General features: G+C 40.0%; 2 protein-coding genes across 2 annotated transcripts in view; one reads left to right on the top strand and one right to left on the bottom strand.

Annotated features, from left to right (window-relative positions):
* Window positions 1-357: 357 nt before the first annotated feature.
* Window positions 358-5830, top strand: LOC129768964 (toll-like receptor Tollo). The gene has a single exon (XM_055770919.1). The coding sequence runs from the start codon at window positions 1066-1068 to the stop codon at window positions 5011-5013; it is 3948 nt and encodes a 1315-aa protein (XP_055626894.1). The 5' UTR covers window positions 358-1065; the 3' UTR covers window positions 5014-5830.
* Window positions 5831-5982: 152 nt separating this feature from the next.
* The window catches only part of LOC129768965 (uncharacterized), a 36140-nt gene continuing 17874 nt past the window's right edge, over window positions 5983-24248 (bottom strand). The window contains exon 2 of the mRNA XM_055770920.1: window positions 5983-6836. Coding sequence (XP_055626895.1) covers window positions 6591-6836 — 246 coding nt within the window. The 3' untranslated portion in view covers window positions 5983-6590. The remainder of the gene's footprint in view (window positions 6837-24248) is intronic.

The raw sequence follows: 24248 nt of genomic DNA, 5'->3' as shown, positions 1-24248 counted from the left end.
TAATAAAGCAAGAGATGGAAAATTATGAGGGTTCACCATGCAATCAGTTCCGACTACTCTTGGCCTTCGGATGAATTGGGTGAAGAGGATGCAGCGTGAGAGAGATGCGAGATAGGAATCGCGCGAGAGGGAGAGAATGCATGCAATGTGTTCATTTGACTTCCCCTCCCGGATAGCGGAGAAAATATGCTGCTGGTGAGAGAATCGCATGGGAATTCTCTCGCTGCAATGCTCGCCCGCTCTTGTATGTTTCCCCCTCCAGTCGGAATTCATTCACAGCCCATCGAGCGAGCAAGTTTTCCCAAAATTCTATCTTGCCGTCGAAAATCGGAGACCATACTTCAGTTACAACTTCGACCCTCTGCGAGACAGGACGTGAAATTGCAATCGTCCCTAATTTGTACGACTCAATGAGCTGAACATTTAGAGCTCCTCATTCCACAAAAAACAGTGACAGTATCCAAATTCTAACAAAAAAAAAAAAAAAATATTTCGAATGGAAGCTGTGCGACAGAGGAGTTTATCTCGTTAAATTTTTGTTGAGTTTCAATCTCGCTCGAGTGAAACGATTCGTGTGCGAGGAACGGTTACATCGATTCTAAACGCAATCGCAAAAGCGCGTGATATGTGCTGCATCGGGCGTATTACGCAAGCGATAAGAGTGATGCTGGGATGAGATGAGATGAAGAGATGATGCAAAACGTGTGACTTTAAAGCTGTAGCTTGGTGCAAAGAAGCAAATCGAGAAGCGGAATAGTGTGAGAAGCGAAACCATCCCGGCAGATGGGAAGTGTGATGTGTGATAAATGATTCGTCTGTTTGGTGTTTGAAGAGCTCTGTGAAGGAAGCAAATATACAAATATTGGCGAAGCAAAAGATGAATTTAAAAATGACAAACAGTGATTGTTAGAAGCAAAAGTTATAGTGTCCTCGTATATTTCCTCAATTTCCGCCAAGGCCAAATTATTTGTGTCTTCATGTGTTTACTCTAAGTGGATCTTCCCGCGATCTTTCTACTCTACGTTCCTACGACTGTGAAAACACACAGTTCAAAACTGCTCACAAATGGAGAATCTCAGGATTTTAGTTCTGCTCGCTCTGGTGGCCACAATCACTGCCCGGTCCTCCCTGATGAGCCGCATGGACATCGCACCGAAGGGATGCAAGTGGCAAAGGGTGCTCGATGAGAATGCCGAAGATGAGAACGCTATAACCACGGTGCTGTCCTGTAAGCTGAAAACGATTGGCGGCACCGATACGTTGATGCGTAATTTAAGCAGCCACCAAATCGAGCGCATCAATTCGCTCAAGCTGGAGTGTAGCGATATTCTGTTCTTCGAGAGCTCCCTCGAAGCCAACCAGCACTCCGGGGCGTTCCTTGGTTCCCTGAAGCGCCTCCGAGATCTCAAAATCGAATACTGTAAAATTAAGTACGTGCCTTCGATGGTCCTCTCGACTCTGAGGGATCTTCGCTCGTTATCCCTGCGAACCCACAACACCGATTGGTCGGCGATGAATCTAGAGTTCCACCCAGAAAGCTTCCGTGGTTTGACAGAACTCAAGCGATTGGACCTCGCTGACAACAACATTTGGAGCCTGCCAACCGACGTGTTCTGTCCGCTGTTTTCGCTGCGACAGCTCAATCTGACCAAGAATCGACTCACCGATATCTCCCAGCTCGGATTTTCCGACTGGGGCAACGGACCGACTGCGCCGGGAAAAGCCTGCAACACAGGACTGGAGATCCTGGATATCTCTCACAACGATCTGTTATCACTTCCCGATAACGGCCTCTCATCACTTAGATCGCTAAACGTGCTGTTCCTCCAAGATAACCTACTAACCGCCCTTGCCGACCGTTCGTTCGTTGGACTCGGCTCGCTAAAAGTTGTCAACATGTCCAGCAACAAGCTGGTGGCCCTGCCGCCGGAGCTTTTCCAATCACCTCGGGAGCTGCGACAAATCTATCTGCAGAACAATTCGCTCTCGGTCCTTGCACCAGGTCTCCTGGAAGGATTGGATCGTCTCGAGATTCTCGATTTGTCCCACAACGAACTCACCTCCGAGTGGATCAACCGTGACACCTTCGCCGGTCTCAAGCGGCTCGTAGTGCTCGACATCAGCCGCAACGCCCTGACCAAAATCGACCGTCACGTATTTCGAGAACTGTTCAGCCTCCAAATACTCAACCTCGAGTCCAATCTCATCGAAACAATCGCCGACAATGCATTCAGCGACTTGAAGAACCTGGTGGCCCTAACGCTGTCGACCAACAAGCTAAAGCGTATCGATGAGCACCACTTTAGCGAGCTGTACGTCCTCAACCAGCTTTACATCGAATCAAACCTCATCGAATCGATGCACCCGCGAGCGCTGGAAAATCTCACCAACCTAAACGACCTCAACCTGAACGACAACCGGCTAACGGAAATCCCGGAAGGACTGGGCAAGTTACGCTTCCTGAAATCGCTCGACCTGGGAAAGAATCGCATCGTCAGCGTGTACAACGCATCGTTCGAGGGGCTCGAGCAGTTGCTCGGCTTGCGACTGGTGGAAAACCGCATTACGAATATCTCACGGGATGCGTTTGTGACACTGTCGTCGTTGCACGTGCTCAATCTGGCCTCGAATCAGATTCGTCACATCGATCAGTCAGCGTTCAGTTCGAATCCCACCATCCGGGCGATTCGGCTGGACAACAACGAGCTGGAGGACATCAGTGGGGTGTTCACTTCGCTGCCGGCGCTGGTTTTCCTCAACGTTTCGGACAATCAGATCCGCAATTTTGACTACAGTCATCTGCCGGCTTCGCTCGAGTGGCTCGATATGCACCAGAACAATATCACCGAGTTGGGGAATTACTACGACTTGAACAACCTGCAGATCAAGATGTTGGATGTGTCGTTCAATCGGTTAGCGTCCGTTGACAACAAAAACGTTCCGGACAGCATCGAGACGCTGTTTCTGAACAACAATGTGCTGGAGGAGGTGGCGGCCGGAACGTTCCTGAACAAGAAAAACCTCCAGAAGGTGGTGCTGTACGGCAATTACATCAAGAAGATTGAGATTGGAGCGCTGGCGCTAACGCGCGTTGGCGATGACCGAGATATGCCGCAGTTTTACATCGGTGACAATCCGATCCATTGCGACTGCACGATGGAGTGGCTGCAGGGAATCAACAAACTCTCCCACCTGAGACAGCACCCGAGGGTGATGGATCTGGACATCGTGATGTGTACGATGGAACACGAACGGGGCGTTTCGATCCGTCCATTGATGGATTTGAACTCGCACGATTTTCTGTGCCAGTACGAGACGCATTGTTTCGCGACGTGCCATTGCTGTGATTTCGATGCGTGCGACTGCAAGATGACCTGCCCGGATCGGTGCAGCTGCTACCACGACCACACCTGGAAGACCAACATCGTGGATTGTGGCAACGCCGATTACACCGAAGTTCCGGAGCATATTCCCATGGATGCGACAACAATCTATCTGGATGGGAACGATCTCAAGCAGCTGGGAAGCCACCAGTTTATCGGGAAGAAGAAGTTGGAAGTGCTTTATCTGAACAATAGTAACATTGCGAATGTGCACAATAGGACCTTCAATGGGATACCAAGTTTGCGAGTGTTACATTTGGAGAATAATTTTATCGAAGAGCTGCGTGGTTTTGAGTTCGATCAGTTGACGAATTTGAATGAACTGTATTTGGACCATAATACGATTGGGTTTGTGGGTGCGAAAACGTTTGAAAACTTGAAGTTTTTGGAAGTGATAAATCTGAGTGACAATAAGATTAATGAGTTTTCGCCGTGGCAAGCCTTGGCGGCGGCCTCCGAAACCGGTTCGCTGAACAAAGTGTCGCTGGAGGGAAATCGGTGGAAGTGTGACTGTGAGTCTCTGCATAAGCTGCAGCGGTGGATTAGAGACGTTAGTGGTAACTTCGATATTAACCGGATGATTTGTGCGGACAATAGAGTGGTTGGTGATGTGATCGGTACTTGCGAGAGTAGATTGGAGTTTGATAATGAAGTGGCTCCGCCAGCGGTGCATAGAACGGTTCTGATGGGTCACGGACTGATTGGTGGTGGTTACGTACCATTGCTGGCTGCGATAGTGGTGGCTCTCATAGGAACGGCGTTGATAGTGGCGTTAGCATGTGTCTTCCGACAGGATGTGCGTCTTTGGGCCCACGCCAAGTATGGTGTTCGGTTGGTGAAGGATCCGATCATTATGGCAAGCAGTCAACCGGACGCGGATAAGCTGTATGATAGTTACGTGGTATATAGCATCCATGACAACGAATTTGTGGGGCGACTGCTGGGAGCCGAGCTGCAGCACTACGGGTACTCGGTATGTTTGCATCATCGCGACGTGAATGCGAACGCTTTCCTCTCGGATTCGCTGCAAAGTGCAGCGGATGCTTCGAAGAAGATAATTCTTGTGGTTTCGATGAACTTCCTCCAAAACGAATGGTCCCAGCCGCAGTTCCGTGTGGCGCTACAGTCGGTCATTGAAAACATCCGACCAGCCTACAGGAGGCACAAGATGGTGGTCGTTCTCACGGCTCCCGTCGAACTGGTGGCGATGGATCCGATCATGAATTTGCTCATCCGAACCTGCACGGTCGCCTGCTGGGGAGAGCGCAAGTTTTGGGACAAACTTCGGTACGCCCTCCCGGATATCAACAAGGACCGGGCGCTGAAGAAGCTCGGTGACATCAGCCGCAGTCCGAACCTCCGGTACACACCGGCTCCGACTGCGATGGATCAGTGGTGCAAGATGAGCCACCCAGGGGTGGCCGTCCCGGTGGCAGTGCCCCAGAGTACACCATCCCAAAGTACCTGCAACACAGAGGACGAATCCTCGTCGGCTTCGTCACAGCATTACGAGGCTCCGCTGAGTCAGCACTACAACATGAGCCGTTCCAGTGCCTCGCTTGGTCACGTGTACTCCACGATACCGGAGACGCCCCAAATGGGGCGCAACGGAAGAGCTTATTTCGTGTAAGATATAGTCTGTGAACGTTTAGCATATTATTTTGTTTCCTAGCTTCTCGTTTAGCATGTATTATATGTAAATTTGTACAGAACAAAGATGAAATCTCATTAGTCATGTTATGGATCGAGTCAATTCAGTTTTTTTCTGGAATGTTACACCATGTTAAACTGATTAAACACACACACTGACACAAACGAACACAAAAACAAAACGGACAGCGAAGTTCTACGCTTGCTGGAACACTTCTTATTTGCCAAATATTATTAATTGTATTATGATTCGCTCAAAGACACTACTAGGCTCGAAAAAATGAAATCGAAAATTGTAGTGATAATATACTACTATGAAACTTATTTTACCCCTTTAACAAACAAGAGTCCTTCGAGCGATTGGGGTGACAAACCCAAGATGAAAACAATTATGACTTAATAAACGTGATACTAGTTTTTATAAACAAATTACTATTATTAAAGTGAACGAAATAAATTGACTATTAATCTTAAGTGTACTCGAAGGCAGATTACAGAGCTATAGAAATAAATTTCGTATGTTTAAAACACAAATGGCAGCAAAGAAAAATGGATAAAGAAAAACGATCGAAAGCTAGACAACCTCGGTAATGTTTTCGGTCTAGACGAAAATCAAATTGCAAACAAAACCTCGAAGAGTATAGGGAGAGTATCCATCATACACACATTACTGTAAAACAAAATTATTAGTTACCGCCATTAGATGTATATGAACACAAAAATCTACCCCGAGGCCCGTGGGCTTGCAAAACAAAACATTGTATATTTGATTATAGAATAATAATTTATTACGGAAAACGAAATACAATTTTCAATTTATGAAAAACAAACTCATTCCAATATTTTCATTTCGATTTCACACTCATTAGCAGTCCCTTTCTTCGTTCTCTCCCGACGTGTGTGTGAGCTGAATTCTCCAAACCTTTCCATCATTCGGCCCGTCGTGACTTTAATTCCACCTTTTCGGTCTTTAAAAATAGACACCTTTTTTCCTTCGGCCGCCCGCCGCCACCATACACAAAAGTAAGCGACGGAATCAGGTTGACTCCATTGGTCACCGCTCCTGCCCCGCATTCCCAATGTCCACCCCAACCGCCAACCAGGAGGAAGAAATAGAAGTATTGTCGGCGTCTTGGCGTTTGGCGTATATGAGAACTCCGTCACAGGTTGTAAATTATAGTCCCCCTTCCCAAGCACCAGACGAGGGGAAAGAGGGCACATTTTGACTCCCTTCCGTCGGTCTCCTCCCGCCAAAAAAAGCATATGCGCACAGGCTGCATTCCCATCCTCCCAGAACACTGATCTTCTCCACTGGTGATGCTGCTGATGTTTCCTTTCTAAATTATAAAGATTTATTCCTTCAATCCATAGCATTCATAACCGTCTTCTCGTTTGCGTCCGGTTTTCACAATCCAAGTGTTGTTTTTTTCTCATTCTTTCTTCTGAATAATATAATTCCGCGCAGCGATTTTCATTTTATTTCGCTCCATATTTTGTGCTCCTTTGTGCCTAACCTAACACTCTCGCGGTATGTGTGTTTGTTTCTGTTTTGGTTGCTTACGGTCCGCGAAGACCGTCCCTTCGCTTCCTCCCCGCCGTCCTGATCCTGGTATTATCACAATCCAAATCCCAGCAGGTATCGGTTCCACCCGTAGACAGTTTCTCGATGATTGTCAGATGTTGAAGCGGTGCTCGCGCGCGCGTCTTGAATGCCTTCGCCCCGAATAGATTGGAATCGCGGATTGTGAAAAGCCGCTTCGGGCAGGGGTGATTCGAATTGGAGCGCTTTCGTGATTTGGTGGGCTGGAATGTGAAGAAGACCTTCGTGAGATTGCCTCAAACAGCGTGTTTTTTTAGTTTTGAATGAAGTTTTGATTAGGAACACATGGGATGTGCTGTCTCTGCACTAGAACTCAGATCGAAATTGATGCCTATTTCGTAACATTCCGATAGTTTGAACGTTTAAGTGGACGTTCGAATTCGAAGATAGAATATTACTAAAATTTTAGATTATCAGCTATAAATTTTGAGGGAATTCAATATTAGAAGAACAGAAATTTATAATTTTAAGATCAAATACGTGAATTTTGCACACCAACTAAATTGCCAGGATTTCGATTGCCATTCATAAAATTATACTATTCTTATTGTCAAAATTTTGCTTCAATTTATTCCGATATTCAACTGATTTTTTGAGCAAAATTTGAAAATGACATTCTTGACTTAATGCTTCAAAAATGATTTTTATTTAATTCAATTAAAGAGTTCAATGCCAAAAGTGTCTAAAATTAGCTTCATCTTCCGGACTCTTCCGTCTCTGAATGTAAATGTGCTATCCATCTTTGAAGTTTTGAACGATTCTCACTAATACTATTTGGGTATTTCAAGTTCGAACATAGAGAAGAGTATAACGAGACTGGTAGACCGATTGCAACTGTGTGTCTAAGCCCAACATTTTCACCTTATCTATCTTAGGATAGGTCAGTGGAGTTTACTGATTAGATTAAGACAAAACGCGCGTTCGTCCTCGTGGTGTACTTTGCAACGGTCACTCAATTGTCACCACCTATGAATGTTAGGTGCAAAATCTAAGCCTGAATCTTACTGTGGGGAAGGATAATTTTCCTCATTACGCGCTGATATCAATAGAATACTAAAAATTGCAAACTTATTCTCTGTGATACTATTCGTACCCATCTCATTCTGATGGATTGACACACATTTGCTGACTATAGCTACTTTAAAAAAGGTCATTAGAGTAAGAACAACCAGCCAAAGTTAGTTTTAATGCATGTTCTAAGGTGCAACGGTATTTCATGAATGCGAGTTCGTATAGGTTCACTTAACGACTAAGTCACAAAAGTACATGCAGTAGCTGGACAACAAAATAATACTAGGGATTTTTATCATTGTTCAAAAAGTCATAAATATTTGTAAAGTTTACTTATTTTACAGTATGTAAAAAATTTATCCACCCCTTATCAATTTTCAAATTTGCTTAAAAAATCCACCAGAATAACGCTTGAAATTAATACTCAATCCATTTATGTACAATTTATTTACAATTTATGTTTGTTTTGGCAGACTCAGTTACACAGGGTTTAAGGAGCCAAACTCTTAACTATATTTTAATACTTAACTATATTATTATACTCAAATACTTTTTTTGTGGTTATTAGGGTAGAAATCATTACTCGCTGTCGACACGAGTTTCGATTTTCTTCAAGAAAAGGAGGGGATATAAGGGAAGCATAGTGGTCACCCTAAGGAATATGCCCATTTCCAGTGTCCACATACCGCTACAATTCCCGTTTTTCTTAGAATATTATAGTTCAACATTGTTGTTCAGCATAGCATACGGCTTTTACTATAAAAATTCAAAATACAGGGAAACTTCGATATAACGTACCCTCGTTATAACGTACCCTCGATATAACGTCACTCGATATAACGTACATTTTACCTCGATATAACGTACACATTTCCAAAGTGTAAAGGAAAATTTTCTTCAATATTTTTTTTTCTGATAGAACAATAAATTATCTGTATTGTGATGCTAAAACAAGTTTTGTATCTTCAATCAATCTCGAAATACAGCTGGTTTTGTGATTCCGGATTCTAAATGAATCAAGCTTTAATTAACAGTACGAACGGAAACATCATGAGAAAGACTGGCTTTGTCTTCTGATTGAAGTTATTCATTAACTTGACTAAAACAGCAACACAATAATGTATTATAGACTACGTTTGTGAGTACTTTATTATGCTTGATATAACGTACAATTCGATACAACGTACAATTTTGAAAGTGAAATGTACGTTATATCGAAGTTTACCTGTAGTACATTTTTCATCATTAAAAAAAAGATGAAAAATCGATCTTTTTTTTTTGCTTGGAGGTAAAGTGGTATCCTAGAGGGGGCAAAGTAGTCATTTGCACATATCAAGCTAAATGTGATAGATTTATGCGTCGTTTTTCTCGTCCAAATTTGTTCAAATTATATTCGATATAGTAGGTACGTGTATGAAATAAGCTTGGCCTATTCATCTAGAGCCTCAATTTAATTTTTCTGATGCGTTGTAAGAAACACATAACGTTCCGCAAAATGAGGCTTGGTTTAGTTGGGGTGACATATTTTCCCAGAGTCAAAGCCACAAAAGGAACCTCTTCAAGAGCAGAATAGACGGCGCCAGTGGTTGTATGGTTAGCGTAACAGCCTCACAATCCGATCGGCCTGGGTTCAATCCCAGCTGGCGTCGTTGGGATTTTCTGAGGCGAAAAATCTCTGGTTACGTCTTCCTTCGGAGCGGAAGTAAAAGAAGTTGGCCCGGCTCATGAGTTGTTGAGTCTGATAGGTAGGAACAGGTGGAAGTCGCCTCCCTGATGTCGGTGATTGGCACTAAAGTGGCGGAAATAGGCCGACGAAAAATAAGCGAAGATAAAAAAAAATAAGAGCAGAATGTGATGAGGTATATTAGCTTTAATAAATAGAACATTGTAAGTCGTTGGGCACCTATGACCACTTTAACCCCAAACATCAATGTAATTTCGGTGCCTATTAAGCGCTGAGATTGAATAAAATATTTGTTCACCTCTCCTAGAATATGTGAACAGACGTCCAAACTGATTATTTGTCCAACATATCAGATTGAATAAATTAAATTTCACTAGAAATTCCTTAGATACCATGCGCACAGAACTACGGCCGATTGGCTATCGTGAGAGCAATTTCTGGTTTTATTTATATTTTGACATGTGACAGTACTACTGAAGTACAGGGTGACTCAAAAGTCATTAAATTCTTCAAACATAAGGTGACTATCAATACGGTGTCAATAGTCAATAGTTATACTATCAAACAAGCAGGTGACCACTTTGTCCCCCATGACCAATTTGCCCCCACTACCCCTAAGGAGATTGTAACAATATTAATACACACACTTATTCTTAAATCTATTCTCATATCTTTTATGCCTTTACATTTCAACTTCTATTGCCAGGGAAGCGATTGCTCGCGTAGGAATATTGTATCACAATGATGTTCATTTTCTATCATTAAAGATAAGTTTAAACTATATCCATGTGATATGAAACTATCCTGGGTCAATTTTTTCAGATCAGTTGTTTGAAATAACAGAAAAAATATGGCAAAAAAGTATATCCACTTTATTCCTGATATCCAGTTAATATTTCGTGAGCATGAATGACAGCATGACATCGTCGTTGAATCTATAGATTCGCTGTAGTTTATGGTGCGACTTTATTCCACTCAGAGTTAAAGTCAGGAGATTGAGCTGGACACTGCGAAAATTTTTTTTTTCAGTAAACCAATTTGATACCAGCTTCGAGGTATGCTTCGGACTGTTATCTTGCTGGAGTGTATACCGCCGACCAAATTTTAGTTTTTGCGAGCTTGCTGGAAGGTTTCGCTTCAATGTTCAGATAAATCTCTTTTGTCATCATTCCGTCAATATATTTGAGATCTTCGCGCCACACAATGCCATCGAGCCCCAAACCATTACTTCACCTGGACAGGAATTGATTAAAAAATAGTTAAATCACTTTAAAAATTATGATGTTGCAATAATTCACCTCCTCCGTGCTTGACATAAGGCCCAAATACACTTTATTTTAATCTCATCTGACCAAATAAACTTTTTTTTCTATATTATAATGACTTTCGACACTTTTGACTTTTGACTTTTGACGTCACTGTTACTCCCATTTTGGAACAATGTCGGGAGTGAGAATTGACCTCATAACCCTCAGCGTGAGAGGTATGGAAGTAACCAGTTTTTATTCGGCTATTACTAAATTTTCAGTGAGTAAAAAGAAACAATTAAAGTTAGTTAGTTAGTTCAATTTATTTCGCCTTTATATCCGAATGCGCGAACCATTGGCCTTCACCACGTTAGGTCGTTTTAGGACCATAATGACCCACTATTTTTCTATTGGGCGCAGTTCTGGAGTATTTGTGGGGTTCAGATCTATTGGCTCGAAATCGACATCATTCGTATCATATCACTCTAGCACGTCCTTCGTGTAGTGACATGATATCAAATCCGGCCAGAAAATCTATGGACCGTCGTGAGCCTTCAGGAGAGGACAACACTCTTCCAAATACACCTGTTTATTCATGGTGTAAAGAAATGTGTACTTCGCTTTTCGCGAGTACAAATCGCTAGCCATCACTATAATGAGGGTTAAGTACCCATCTAACGAGGATGAGATACCGAGGCGGCCACAAGGTTATCCAATGAATAAAAACAGCTAAAAAGAAACATGTACCGCAAAAATAATATTTAACCTAAGAAAACATTGTAACATTAGTGTATAAGTGTGTTGTCTACATTTGTTTGACGAAATGAATAAATAAATAAAATAAACTGAGTTGGCCGCCGACCGTAATGCACCAGGTAAACGTATGCCGTCCGGACCAAATTAAAGGATCGTCTCCTATGTTTCAAACAAAACAGGCAATCGGTGAAACACAGGTTTGCTTGCGAGAGGCCGCCGCTTCCAACGGCGTGTCATTTTTGAATGATCTCAGGGCCTTAAAGATCAATACGGAAAGACAAGAAGACTGCATGTCAATTGATTCTACACTAATTTTTAAAATGAAATTTTTGTTGTTTTTTCATGTTGTTTTGCTTAAATCTTATTTGAGAGACTTAGAATGGAAGGGGCGTAAGTAATTTAATCGATTTCTCTACATCTACACTCTTTCTTTTGGTCATAATTCAGCTGCAAACTCATTGTTGTATTTGACAATGTGGAAGATAGGTCAGATCCTCATCTATCGGATTCTATAGCAAATTCAAATTGGAACGTTCTTGCAGTTGAGTTATTAACTAAAAAAAAATTTGGAGAAGAGAAACCGATCAAATCACATACACCCCTTGTATTCTAAGCCCTTCATTTATCAACAGAAGAATCGATGAAACTCATAATCTCATAATCTTTTTTTCTCATTCGGACAAATGTCACATTCGGGTAAACGTCCATTCGGGGCATTCGGGTAAATGTCCATTCTGTTACATTCGGGTGAATGTCATTCGGGTATGTGTTACATTCGGGTAAATGTGTTTCGGGTAAACGTGTTTCGGGTGGATGGTATTTGGGTGAATGAGACACAACCACAAAAACGGCGTAGTACTTGATAAAATGTTGCTATGCATAATAGGGTGGATAAACATTTGCATGTTTTGTTCTCTTTTTTAGCAAATGACATGATTCCTTAATGCAAGGTTGTTTTTTTTATTAGAAAATCACTAAAAATTCTCATCATTCTCATTCTCATACAAACGCAAACAGCCGAATGATTATCCCAGTTTTCAAACGAAAAACAGAACATGTGCAAATTTAGAGCAGGAAAGATAAACTTTTTTTACATAAGGTGACGGGTGGCATTTGACGAGACAAATTCTCTAGTTCAACTAGGCTGTTCTCGACTTTAGAGAGCCTATGATTTCACCCGCATATTGGAAATATTTTTTCTCTACTCAGTTAGCCATTCGTCTTTGAGGCAACGCCATATTGTGCTTCCGGGGCAATTTTATTTATTGAGATCTGTATTACATCGCATCACAAAAATGAACGAAATCAAATATTAATGTTCTCCATGACTCATATTCATAATTCTCTATTACTCAATTCCTTCTATGATGGATTGAGCAGTAGAAGCAATACGACTTGATTGTGATAGTCTGTAAACGAACATTATTTCACCGAGAAAGCTACTGCTCTCGATGCCTAATAAAAAGAATAAGACAATGGATTCGAAGATCTCTTAAGATCCAAACACGCAAGTTGTACTTTGCTGGAACTTATAGCAGGATCCAGAAGCTTATTGTCTTTTTTTGTTTGTTTGAAGGTTATGAGAACATACAACAAACGGCCCTTTTCAGGGTTACTATTTAGAGTTTCAAAAGAGTTAAACTAACAGATTTCTGAACAATGAAAAGAATTACATTTAAAATAACCAAGTGGTCTGAACAATCACAGTCCTACGTCAAACTTCCGTCCGTGCCCCTAGGCTCAAACCCTTCTACTTTTTTTTTAAATAAAAGTAAGTTTGCTTTATTTGTAGTAGCGATTGTTTTCTTTTCCTTTATTGCTTCAATAAAATTGTTTTTGTAACGCTTTTCAGTTTCTTCCAAATTACAAAGCCTAATATAAACTAACTCATGAATAGATTTTAATATTGAAAACAATTTTTTACATCAAAATATTACTCTTCGGTATTTCACATATATTTTCATTGAAATTCTGGCTCAATGTTCTAAAGTAACGGGTTTTTCATTAAGCCAGTGTCGTCGAGTGAAGCATTTGCACCCGGGTCGGAAGAGTTATTTTTATCTGACCAATAACGCATATTTTGTTGTTGACAAAGCCATTTAGCTAGAAATGAGCCTCATCGCTGAAGATGATTCTTGAAGATTCACCAGAACCCAATCGGAGAAGTCTTGGCGCTTCATACGGTCAAGTGGCTTTAGTTCTTGAATCAATTTGATTTTTTCGCATAATACGCCACAATTAGGTTTGAGAGATGTCTAATCTTTGAGAATGTCGTGCAATTGACTGATTTGGGTAATTTCGGATGGATTCACTTGCGGCTGCGATATTGTAGTTGCTTCGTGCGGGAATCATTTACGAAAATCGATATCAAAAAAGTTTTTAAAACAGCCTTTCAATTTGCGATGCGAATCACTAGTCATGGAACAATTAACCATCAAAGAAAATACTTTTCGTTCAAGCAACAGTATCTTTGTATTTAAAGGTCCTACATGAACTTTGCAGGAATCAAATGTAAGTTGGGTTATAAGGCTAATTGAATTGGGTGGCAAAAATTGCGTAAGTCCACAAAATCAATAAAAAACTAAAAGAATTCGATTTCTTCCCCATATTTTTGTCCACTACATCTACACATATCAAGATAAACATTTGTTCATAAAATACTCTAAAACTTGAAAGTTTAAGCATTGATGTACATCAGGGTGCCAATGAATGTATGGGAAAAAATCGACCCTAAAATTAGCAAAATTTACCCTATACAAAATGTTCACCACATTGAAAAAACACCCTATGCCGAATTTCAGCTCAATCTGACTTATGGGAGAGTGACGCAAAGCGGCCATAGTTTGAGTTTTTTTGAAAATCGAAAAATCACCCAAGGGGGGAGTAAAGGAAATCGAGGTTTTAAAAAAAAATGTTTGATGCCAAATGTCTTAAAATTGCATGAGATCTAGTGTCATTTCGGAAAAACAAATTTTGTTAAAAATTGGCATTGTGGGTCTTTTTTTCGGATTACGAAACGAAAAGTATGGTTTTAGGTGCCAATAAAAATAGTTATCGCGATTTTTCATTCGGAACTTGCTACGAAATGTTGATTTGCACGATAATATACCCTATGCAAAATACAGGGTTTTCCATTTCGGGCTTCCGAAAGTATACAGCCCTGCGCTGACAACCGTTTGACATAGCTGTCAACCAAAGCGTCATATCGTTAGTTGAATGTCTGCCATTTTACAATATGGATCGTTTTAGCATCGCACAACGTGTTAATTTTGTTAAATTATACTATAAAAATGATGAAAAACCGGCAAATGTTTTTCGAGCATTACGGACGGATTTTGGTCGTCATGGACGGCCTACAGAGCACACAATCGCTAATGTAGTGCGTAAATTCGAACAAACTGGATCCGTAGCGGATATTGTGAAACATGTGCATCATCGTAATGTGCGTTCGGCCGAAAATATTGCTGCTGTTGCTGCCAGTGTGGAGGATGACTCGAATGTTTCGATTCCACGGCGTGCTCAGCAATTTGGCTTGTCAAACACATCATTGTGGCGAATTTTGCATTTGGACTTGCACCTACATCCATATAAAGTCCAACTGGTTCAAAAATTAGAGCGTGGTGACCATGGAATGCGTCGGGCATACGTCAATTGGAGATCGAACAACAGCAGCAAAATGCTGAATTTTCGCATCAAATTTTCTTCAGCGATGAGGCACATTTCGAGCTCGGTGGCTATGTGAACACCCAAAATTTCCGTATATGGGGCTCAGAAAATCCACACGTGATTGTTGAGAGGCCATTGCACCCGCCAAAAGTCACTGTTTGGTGCGCATTATGTTCTGGTGGAGTCATCGGGCCGTATTTCTTTGAAAATGGGGACGGCGAGACGGTAACTGTGAATGGTGAGCGCTATGGCCGCATGTTAACCGATTTTTTTTTGCCACAAATTGAAGATATGGATACGGATGACAGGACGGCGTCACGTGCCACACAACACGACCGAACATGGCCAAATTGCGAACGAAATTTGAGGGACGCATAATTTCGCGTTTTGATGATGCCAATTGGCCGTCCAGATCATGCGATTTGAACCCGCTAGACTTTTTTTGTGGGGTTATGCGAAAGACCGTGTCTATGCCAACTCTCCGCAAACTCTTGAACATTTGAAAGACAACATTCGTGAAGTTATGACCGAGATACCGCCCAATATGTGCCGAAAAGTCATCGAAAATTACCTGTTTCGGATCAAGGTGTGCGGAGAAGCCCTAGGTGGACATTTGAATGATGTTGTATTTCACACATAATGGCATAAACCAAACTTTAATTTGAAATAAAAGTTTCATCGAAATTCGAATTCTAAGTGTGTTTTATTTCAATTTACTTTCGGAATTTATAGTTGCAAAACCCTGTATTAATTCATTCGGACTTCATTTACTGGTGTCGCAGACGTTAAAATTTGAGTTTTTTTAAAACCGAAAAATCGCCTGAAATCGGGGTATTTAAAAAAGAAATTGATGCCAGATGTCTTAAAATCTTAAGCATCTTACTATGGTGTATCAAGAAATATAATTAAAAAAAAACATAAAAAATTTGTATACATGCTAAAAATAATCTTGAAATATTGAAAATCATTTTTGGGGGACTTAGAGATCCAGCACTACTTTAATTCGTGTTTAAATGTGTTTCTACGCCTATTCTAGATACGTGTGTTTTTTCAGAATTTTAACAGTGTTTTTTTATCCCATTTGTTTATTTTAGGCTCATTAGCATTCAGCTGTAACAGATCCGCATTTTAATCGTGTACATGCCACATGTTTATCATATCTATAAATAGAACATTACACAGTTGCCATTTTTTGGCGTAAGAGTATTTCTTCCGTTCTTCCATTATCCGGTAAGACCGGACAGCGGAGACAGTTGATATGATCATTGTTGAGTTATCAATAGAACAGCAGCCCGATGCTTCTTGCAGAGCAGAGCAGTTGTATGGATGAATCGATCTTATTCCGACCGTGGATCAATCTCCATCGCTGGTGTAACTACACAAAGGTGGTCGATGAGGGCCCTGAGTTTTTAACTCACGATCGATCGCTCACTAAGCGAACGCACAACCAATGTGGCTACGAAGACCCCCTTTCTCCAAAATTGTGGTGCACGGTACAAAAAAAATATATATATTTCTAATTTTTTTAGAATTATATTTGTGATTTTTTTTCAGTGAATTTCGAGAACTGCACGGTACGAAAATATCCAGATTTTTTCTAAAAATATTTGTTTTATTTCTATTTTCTTTATTCTCTAATATTTCGTTTATTTTCCCAAAATCTATAATTGTATTGTATTCATGTGTTCGTGAAAAGTGCGCCCAAACCAACGCTATGGAAAATGTTGTATAAAATCAAATTGGAAAATTAGATACTTTTGCTGAATCCTTATATGGTTCACTATAAGTGAAAAACGTAGTTCCAAGTCATACTCAATAGACTTGGAGATGAAAATTAGAAAAAATACTCGAAAATATATATACAGGTAAACTTCGATATAACGTACATTTCACTTTCAAAATTGTACGTTGTATCGAATTGTACGTTATATCGAAGCATAATAAAGTACTCACAAATGTAGTATATAATACATTATTGTGTTGCTGTTTTAGTCAAGTTAATGAATAACTTCAATCAGAAAACGAAGCCAGCCTTTCTCATGATGTTTCCCTTCGTACTGTTGATTAAAGCTTGATTCATTTAGAATCCGGACTCACAAAACCAGCTGTATTTCGGGATTGATTGAAGGTACAAAACTTGTTTTAGCATCACAATACAGATAATTCATTTTTCTATCAGAAAAAAATATTGAAAAAAAATTCCTTTACATTTTGGAAATGTGTACGTTATATCGAGGTAAAATGTACGTTATATCGAGTCACGTTATATCGACGGTACGTTATAACGAGGGTACGTTATATCGAAGTTTCCCTGTATAATAGAAAAAATAGAAAAAATATATATCTGCGTCTACTATGGTGTACCGCGAAAAATTATAAAACAATATTTATAAAAAAATATTTTTTTAAATTAAAGTATTTTTTTGGCATTTCGAATTTTTTAAATTTCTCATTTGAATGTACCTGAAAATTGAAAGTTTCGGAATTATTAAATTAAGTTTTGAGACACAGTACTGCTTTGAAATCAATTCGCACGTATTTTTTTTTATATTTATGATTTTTTTTCATAATGTATCGAGGATTGAACGTACTATTTTTGTCCTAATTTTCACTGTCTGCATTTTTTTTTATTTTCATGAATTCGATGATTAATAAAATCGTGGATTTGGTTTCATAAGACTAAACACATCAACATCTGATCTATTTATAGAACTATCCAATTTCATTAAAAAAAATCGAAAAGGCGTACACGCACATAAGAATAGTATTGAATCTCTAAATCCCCCCAATATTTTTTTCAATATTTCTAGATTTCTTTTAATACTGCAATTTTTAATTAAAACATTTTTTATAATGTTTCTCGATACATCATAGTAAGATGCACCTTCAGTATTTTTTTTTAAATTCTCATCTCCAAGCTATCGAGAAAGGCGTGCAAAAGATGAAAAGTACGTTTTTCATCATAGATCCTATGGTGAATCTCATAAGGGTTCAAAAAATAGTTAAAATTTCTTATTTGGTACCCTATAAAATATTTTCCATAGAACGCGTGATTTGGTTGGGGGCACTTTTAACTCCCAGCCAGGCCAAATACAGCATTAATTTAGTATATCTTCCGAAGAATTATTATCCTTATGATACTTATCCTACAGATAATTGTACAGCATCCTAGAAGAGCAACTCTAGAAATCACCTCTACCTTCTTTTAGATTTCATTCAAGGGATGCATCTAATCTGGGTCATTCTAATTTTAAAAAACTCGTTTAGGGTCAAGAAAGTGACTCGTAGTTCAATTAAAATGTGTCATCTCTAAGAATGTCGCATTCGATCTTCATATCCATAGGTGCTACAACCAATTGACGTCAGTTCTTTACAAATTATCATCACGAAAACACCTCATCTTCCAGCAAATTGGAGTCAGTAGCTTCACCACCACCACTAATTAGTGTTGAATTGCTTTGGCAACAGGTTTTGCGGTTTCCGAAAGTGCCCCATCGAATGGCCACCAAAACAGACAGTTTTTGTGTGTGTGTGTGTTCCGCCCGCCAACGATCCCGAGGTCTCGTTCGGGGCCTGGGTGTCAAAGCAGCAAAACCACAAACGACTTCCTCCCCGCCGAAAGCACATCAGGACTGTCTTAAAATTTGATACATTGCAATCCAACTACCAAATTTATACGCTAGGCGACCACGCGGAGAAAACTGAAACCACCAGCCCTCCCTCCCGGAGAGACAGGCACCCCATTTCCACCTGCTGTTGTGGTTCACGTTGGTCAGCACAATAGAGAAAACATGATAATTACCGGACTATTAAAACGCAAGTGCGCAGTCCGGAGCAAACGTGGTTCGCCACACAGTGACCACACAACTAACGGATTGACCTTGTGGCTGGAAATCTCACGCCCGGTTTGCCGTTTCAAACTACTTAAAAAGTTTTTTTTTTATTTTTTTTTTATTTTTATAAATCTTGATTCATTTATTCATATGGCATGGATAATCTGAAATAGCAATGATACAAAACTTATAAAATTATGAAAGATAAACAGAATTTATCCTTTCTTTGTAAACTTTAGATAAGTATTTACTGGACTTTTTTTAATGTGCTGTTTTCATACAAAAATTATATGTTTTGATTATCTTTCGTATGATAATTTCTTACACGCAGTGCTGGTTTTCACATGTAGTCGATGCCAATCACTGACAAATATCGGGAAGGCCCACAGATTTACTGTGGAACTCGCTTTCGCGAATAATCCGCATAATCGAAGTTCTACTGGATAAGATTAGTATAATCCCTTGCTGTGGTGATTAACACATTTTTTTCTGCAAGTGGAGAAAAACTTATACTAAAATTGCGTCTGAAGGAAATTTTATATTATAACTAGCTGACCCGGCAAATGTCGTTCTGCCATATAAATTGTTGTTAATAAATGTTTTGGTTGGTAAATAGAAAATAACGAATATTTCTTATGAGAGTTTGAATGTGATCGTTAAGATTCATATATAGATCTAATTGATGATTTTCACCGTAGAACCGTCGTTTTTTTTCGATTTTTTCTATTCATCTTTTATATTCTTCAAAGTATTTTATCATTCTAATTTTGGTAGAGACAAACACAATGATATTGGGTTGGGGAAAAAGAAATATCGTATATTGTCAATATATGGCAACACTTAAACATATCTTGTGTTGTACTTATCGCATCGGGTCATACTATACGGCTATTTAATGACGACAAACTGTGCTACAAGTGTCGTTTTGACAGTGTTGTGACTGTGCTTTTCAGTCTCAAGTTATAGCGCGTCAAAGATGGAGTCCACCAAGCAAGAAATTCGCCATATTTAACGTTTTTACTATCTGCGAGGTAAAACTTCAACGAAGGCGGCCGAAAAAAATCGTGTAGTTTATGAACCCGATACTGTAACGATTCGCACAGCACAGCGTTGGTTTGATCGATTTCGTTTTGGTGTAGTGGCTGTCGAAGATACACCCCGTACTGGTAGGCCAATCGTCGTGGAAACCGATAAAATCGTTGAAATCACCCAAGTACTTCCGCAAGTTCCGCACTGCTGAACCGGAACGAACTTTACCCATTTTTGAAGAAGATGGTGACTGGTGATGAAAAGTGGGTCACGTACGACAACCTGAAGCGAAAAAGTCGTGGTCGAAGCGCGGTGAGCCGGCCCAAACCATCGCCAACCCCGGATTGACGGCCAGGAAGGTTGTGCTGTGTGTTTGGTGGGATTGGAAGGGAATCATCCACTATGAGCTGCTCAACTATGGCCGTATGTGCTTAGGTGCGTGTGGTATAGGAAATCGGGGTTTTCGAAAAAAAAATTGATGCCAAATGTCTTAAAATGGCATGAAAGGTCGTGATCTAGTGTCATCTTGAAATTTTTTTTGTCAAAAATCGGCACTCTGGGATATAGTTTGTTTTTATCGGCATGCGAAACGAAAAGTATGGTTTAGGGTACCAATAAAAATAGTTATATTGATTTTTCATTTGGAACTTGCTTGATTTGCGCAATAATATACTTTATGCAAAATATTAGCTCATTTGAACTTCATTTACTGGTGTCAAAAACGTTAAAATTTGAGGTTTTTTTTTAAACGAAAAATCCCCGAAAATCGAGGTATTGAAAAAAAAATTGGATTCCAAATGTCTTAAAATTGCATTACTCGTCTAGATTGACAGTTATCTAAAAAAAGTTTTTTTTTCAAAAATCTATTTTTCAGACGGAAAAACGACCAAGTGCCAAAAAAAACATTTTTTTGACAAAAAATTTTTTCCGAGATAACTGTAAATCTCGACGAGTAATGCAATTTTAGGACATTTGGCATCCAAAATTTTTTTTCAAAACCTCGATTTTCGGGGATTTTTCGTTTTTCAAAAAAACTCAAATTTTAACGTTTGTGACACCAGTAAATGAAGTTAAAATGAGCTAGTATTTTGCATAGGGTATATTATTGTGCAAATCATCATTTCGTAGCAAGTTCCGAATGGAAAATCGAGATAACTATTTTTATTGGCACCCCTAAACCATACTTTTCGTTTCGCATGCCGAAAAAAAACTACGTCCCAGAGTGCCGATTTTTGACAAAAAAAAATTTTTGAAGTCAACGAAGTTCGGATTCCAAGGTGTTACTTCGAGAACGCGAGCACTGAGCTGTACCGTTCGTTGGAGGCCCATGTGTTCGTCGACGCAAGTGAAACGTCGTATGCAGCGGTGGTGTACTTCCGAACTACCAATGGTTATGGAACAGCGAAATGCGCTCTAGTGTCAGCCAAAACGAAGGTGGCTCCTCTTCGATATGTCTCCATTCCTCGGTTGGAGCTGATGGCCGCGGTATTGGGAACCCGGTTGCTGGTATTTGTGCGTTCTAATCATTCCATCCGAATCAACCGCGTCATCTACTGGTCGGACTCCGAAGTGACTCTGGCTTGGATCCGGTCAGAACATCGAAGATATCGCCCTTTCGTAGCCTGTCGCGTTGGAGAAATTCTTTCATCGTGAAACGTAAACGATTGGAGATACGTTCCGAGCCAACTTAACGTCTCAGATGAGGCTACCAAGTGGGTTAGTGGACCGTGCCTCTGCGCATCAGGCCGCTGGTTCAATGGCCCAACATTTCTGCAACTGCCAGAGGAGGAGTGGCCTATGCCGAAGAGATCGCTCTAAACCACTGATGAAGAATTGCGAGCATGTCATCTGCATCAAGAAGTGCTCATCCTGCGTACTCCGATAGTATACGAACGCTTCTCCAACTGGAACCGATTGCTGCACGCAACGGCATATGTAATAAGGTTTGGAACTTTTCGCAATCAGAAAGGCACAAAATGTAGCATATCGTTGACTCACGAGGAATTGAAGGCAACCGAGATATTGCTTTGGAAACTGATTCAGTCTGAGGTTTATCCAGATGAGTTGACTATTCTTACTAAAAATAAGACAGTACCGATCTGTGAACGACTGATCTTAGAGAAGTCAAGCCCTCTTCGGATGCTTACACCGATGCTTGATGATGAGGGAGTTCTCCGAGTCGACAGTCGCATTTCCGCGGCACAAGGGGTAGCGGAAGATGTGAAGTTCCCAGTGATACTACCGAGAAAACACCACGTCACCAACCTTATCATTTCATGCCATTTTAGGACATTTGGCATCAAAAATTTTCTTTCGAAAACCACGATTTCCTTTTCTCCCCCCTTGGGTGATTTTTCGATTTTCAAAAAACTCAAACTTTAACCGCTTTGCGCCACTCTCCCTTGAGTCCGATTGAGCTGATATTTTGCATAGGGTGTTTTTTCGAGGTGGTGAACATTTTTATGAGGTAACTTTTTGAAACTCGAGATGACCATTTTCATTGGCACCCTAATGAACATGGATCCGCTTTAATACGCATACACATTCAAAACTCACGTAACATTATTTGTCTTGGTGTTGCTGATGCGACATTTTCTTTCTTCTATTTTCTTCTTATTTTTTTTTCTTTCTCTTTCTCTTTTTATAATTTTTTCTTTTCCTTTTCTTTCCCTTTTCCGTTTTCTTTCTCTTTTTCTTTTTTCTTTTTCTTTTTTTCTTTTTCTTCCTGTTTTTGTTTTGCTTTTTTTCTCTTTCCTTCGCCACATTTTTTGTATTTTTAGTAGTAGTTTCAAATATGCGCGTAAAGAGCTTGAACAGTGTTATTTAACGGAAGATAAGGTTATAAGTCTTACAATGGCAGTAAATATCCAAACCGGTACCTCAGTTAGTTTTCAAAAGCCAAACATCATGCAAGAGGTGTACAGTGGTAGACATTCGTTTAGCCGCACCCTATTTTTCCTCAATATTTTTAAAAATAAGTAATTCTTTGTACAGTTTTGCTCATAGAAGACGATTGGTGTTTATTTTCATCGAATTCATTTTTAAAAAAGGTATAAATTCACTTATTGTTTTCTAAGTAATTCAAATATGTGGAATCAGGGTGAACATTCGCTTAGCCGCATCCTAAAATTTCAATAAAAGAAAATTAGTGCGGCAAATTTCGAGTCCAATCGGTAGCTAATATTTAGTATGTCCACCTCCATTTCGGATCACTTTGAAAACTCGATTTGGCATCGAGTCAGACAGCTTTTAAAATGTTGCCATATTGATTATAGCCCAACATTCCTGAATTACTGCCTTGAGACTGGAAATGTTGTCAAATTGTCATCCGTTTGCATAGACCATCTCGGCCAAGATTCTCCATAGGTTATCTATGGGATTGCAATCGACTGCCAGCAGGTCATTCAAGAAGCGGAATGTCCTTCTCGGCAAACCATCCTTCGATTGCTTGGAGACGTGGATCTATGCATAATCCTGCTGAAAAAACGACATCCTCGGTAGCGTTATTCTCATATGGCCAATCAAAACGTCAACACATTTCGGCTGGTTCGTCACTTTTTACTTCCATTTTTGGAAGAATGTCGGGAGTGAGAATTGAACTCGTGATCTCTGCGTGAGAGGTATGGATGTTACCACTACGCCAGATCGCCTCCAATCCTCCAGTAATTGAAGATACTTTTCGGAGTTCATTCGGGTGAAAATGAAACAAATGAGAAGCTTACTGTGATAGGAAACGGTTCCTCACACTGTCAAACTTCCGCCCCCAAAGTTTCGCTTCGATCGCACGGCATTTCTCCATTCTAGTTTCCGTTCCATGTATTGCCGGGCGAAAATGAAATGGTTCTGCTTATAGGTGGTGGTCAGTTTCGGCTTCCCTTGAGGTTTCTTCCACATGATGTTTGGTCATTCAAGATGCGCGCAATATGCCTCTTCGTTACTGGAACAACCGATTCTGCCTTAATGTATGAGCAGGACATCGTTTCCTGGTTGCTTCGTGTCTTATTCGACCTTTAAGACGCAAAGTAACATTGGTGTTCCCATTTGTTGGTCGTTATATCCCATATTTCTGGCACAATTTAAAGAAATTCCGTTCCACTTTCTCAGATAGACCAATTTTTGTTACGATCGAGTGATTAGAAAACTTTCGTTCACTGAATATCTTTATTATTTTCCGCCCCTCTTCCATCAATAGAATACCTTTCGCCATTCCTTTAAATTCTACGTAAATCACTAATCTGACCAACTTCTTAAGTTGCACATCTGATATTTATCTTCTAAATTGAACATTCCCAAGTATTTTTTTTTCAAAAAACACAGATAAAGGCTTGGTGATTATGCGAAAAATCGATTTTTATGCAATGCGGCTAAACGTATGTCTCGGGAAAAAAC

This window comes from Toxorhynchites rutilus, chromosome 2 (assembly GCF_029784135.1).
Source record: "Toxorhynchites rutilus septentrionalis strain SRP chromosome 2, ASM2978413v1, whole genome shotgun sequence".
Classification (NCBI taxonomy): domain Eukaryota; kingdom Metazoa; phylum Arthropoda; class Insecta; order Diptera; family Culicidae; genus Toxorhynchites; species Toxorhynchites rutilus.
Note: the sequence above shows the minus strand (reverse complement) of the source record. Positions and strands in the feature narration are given on the sequence as shown.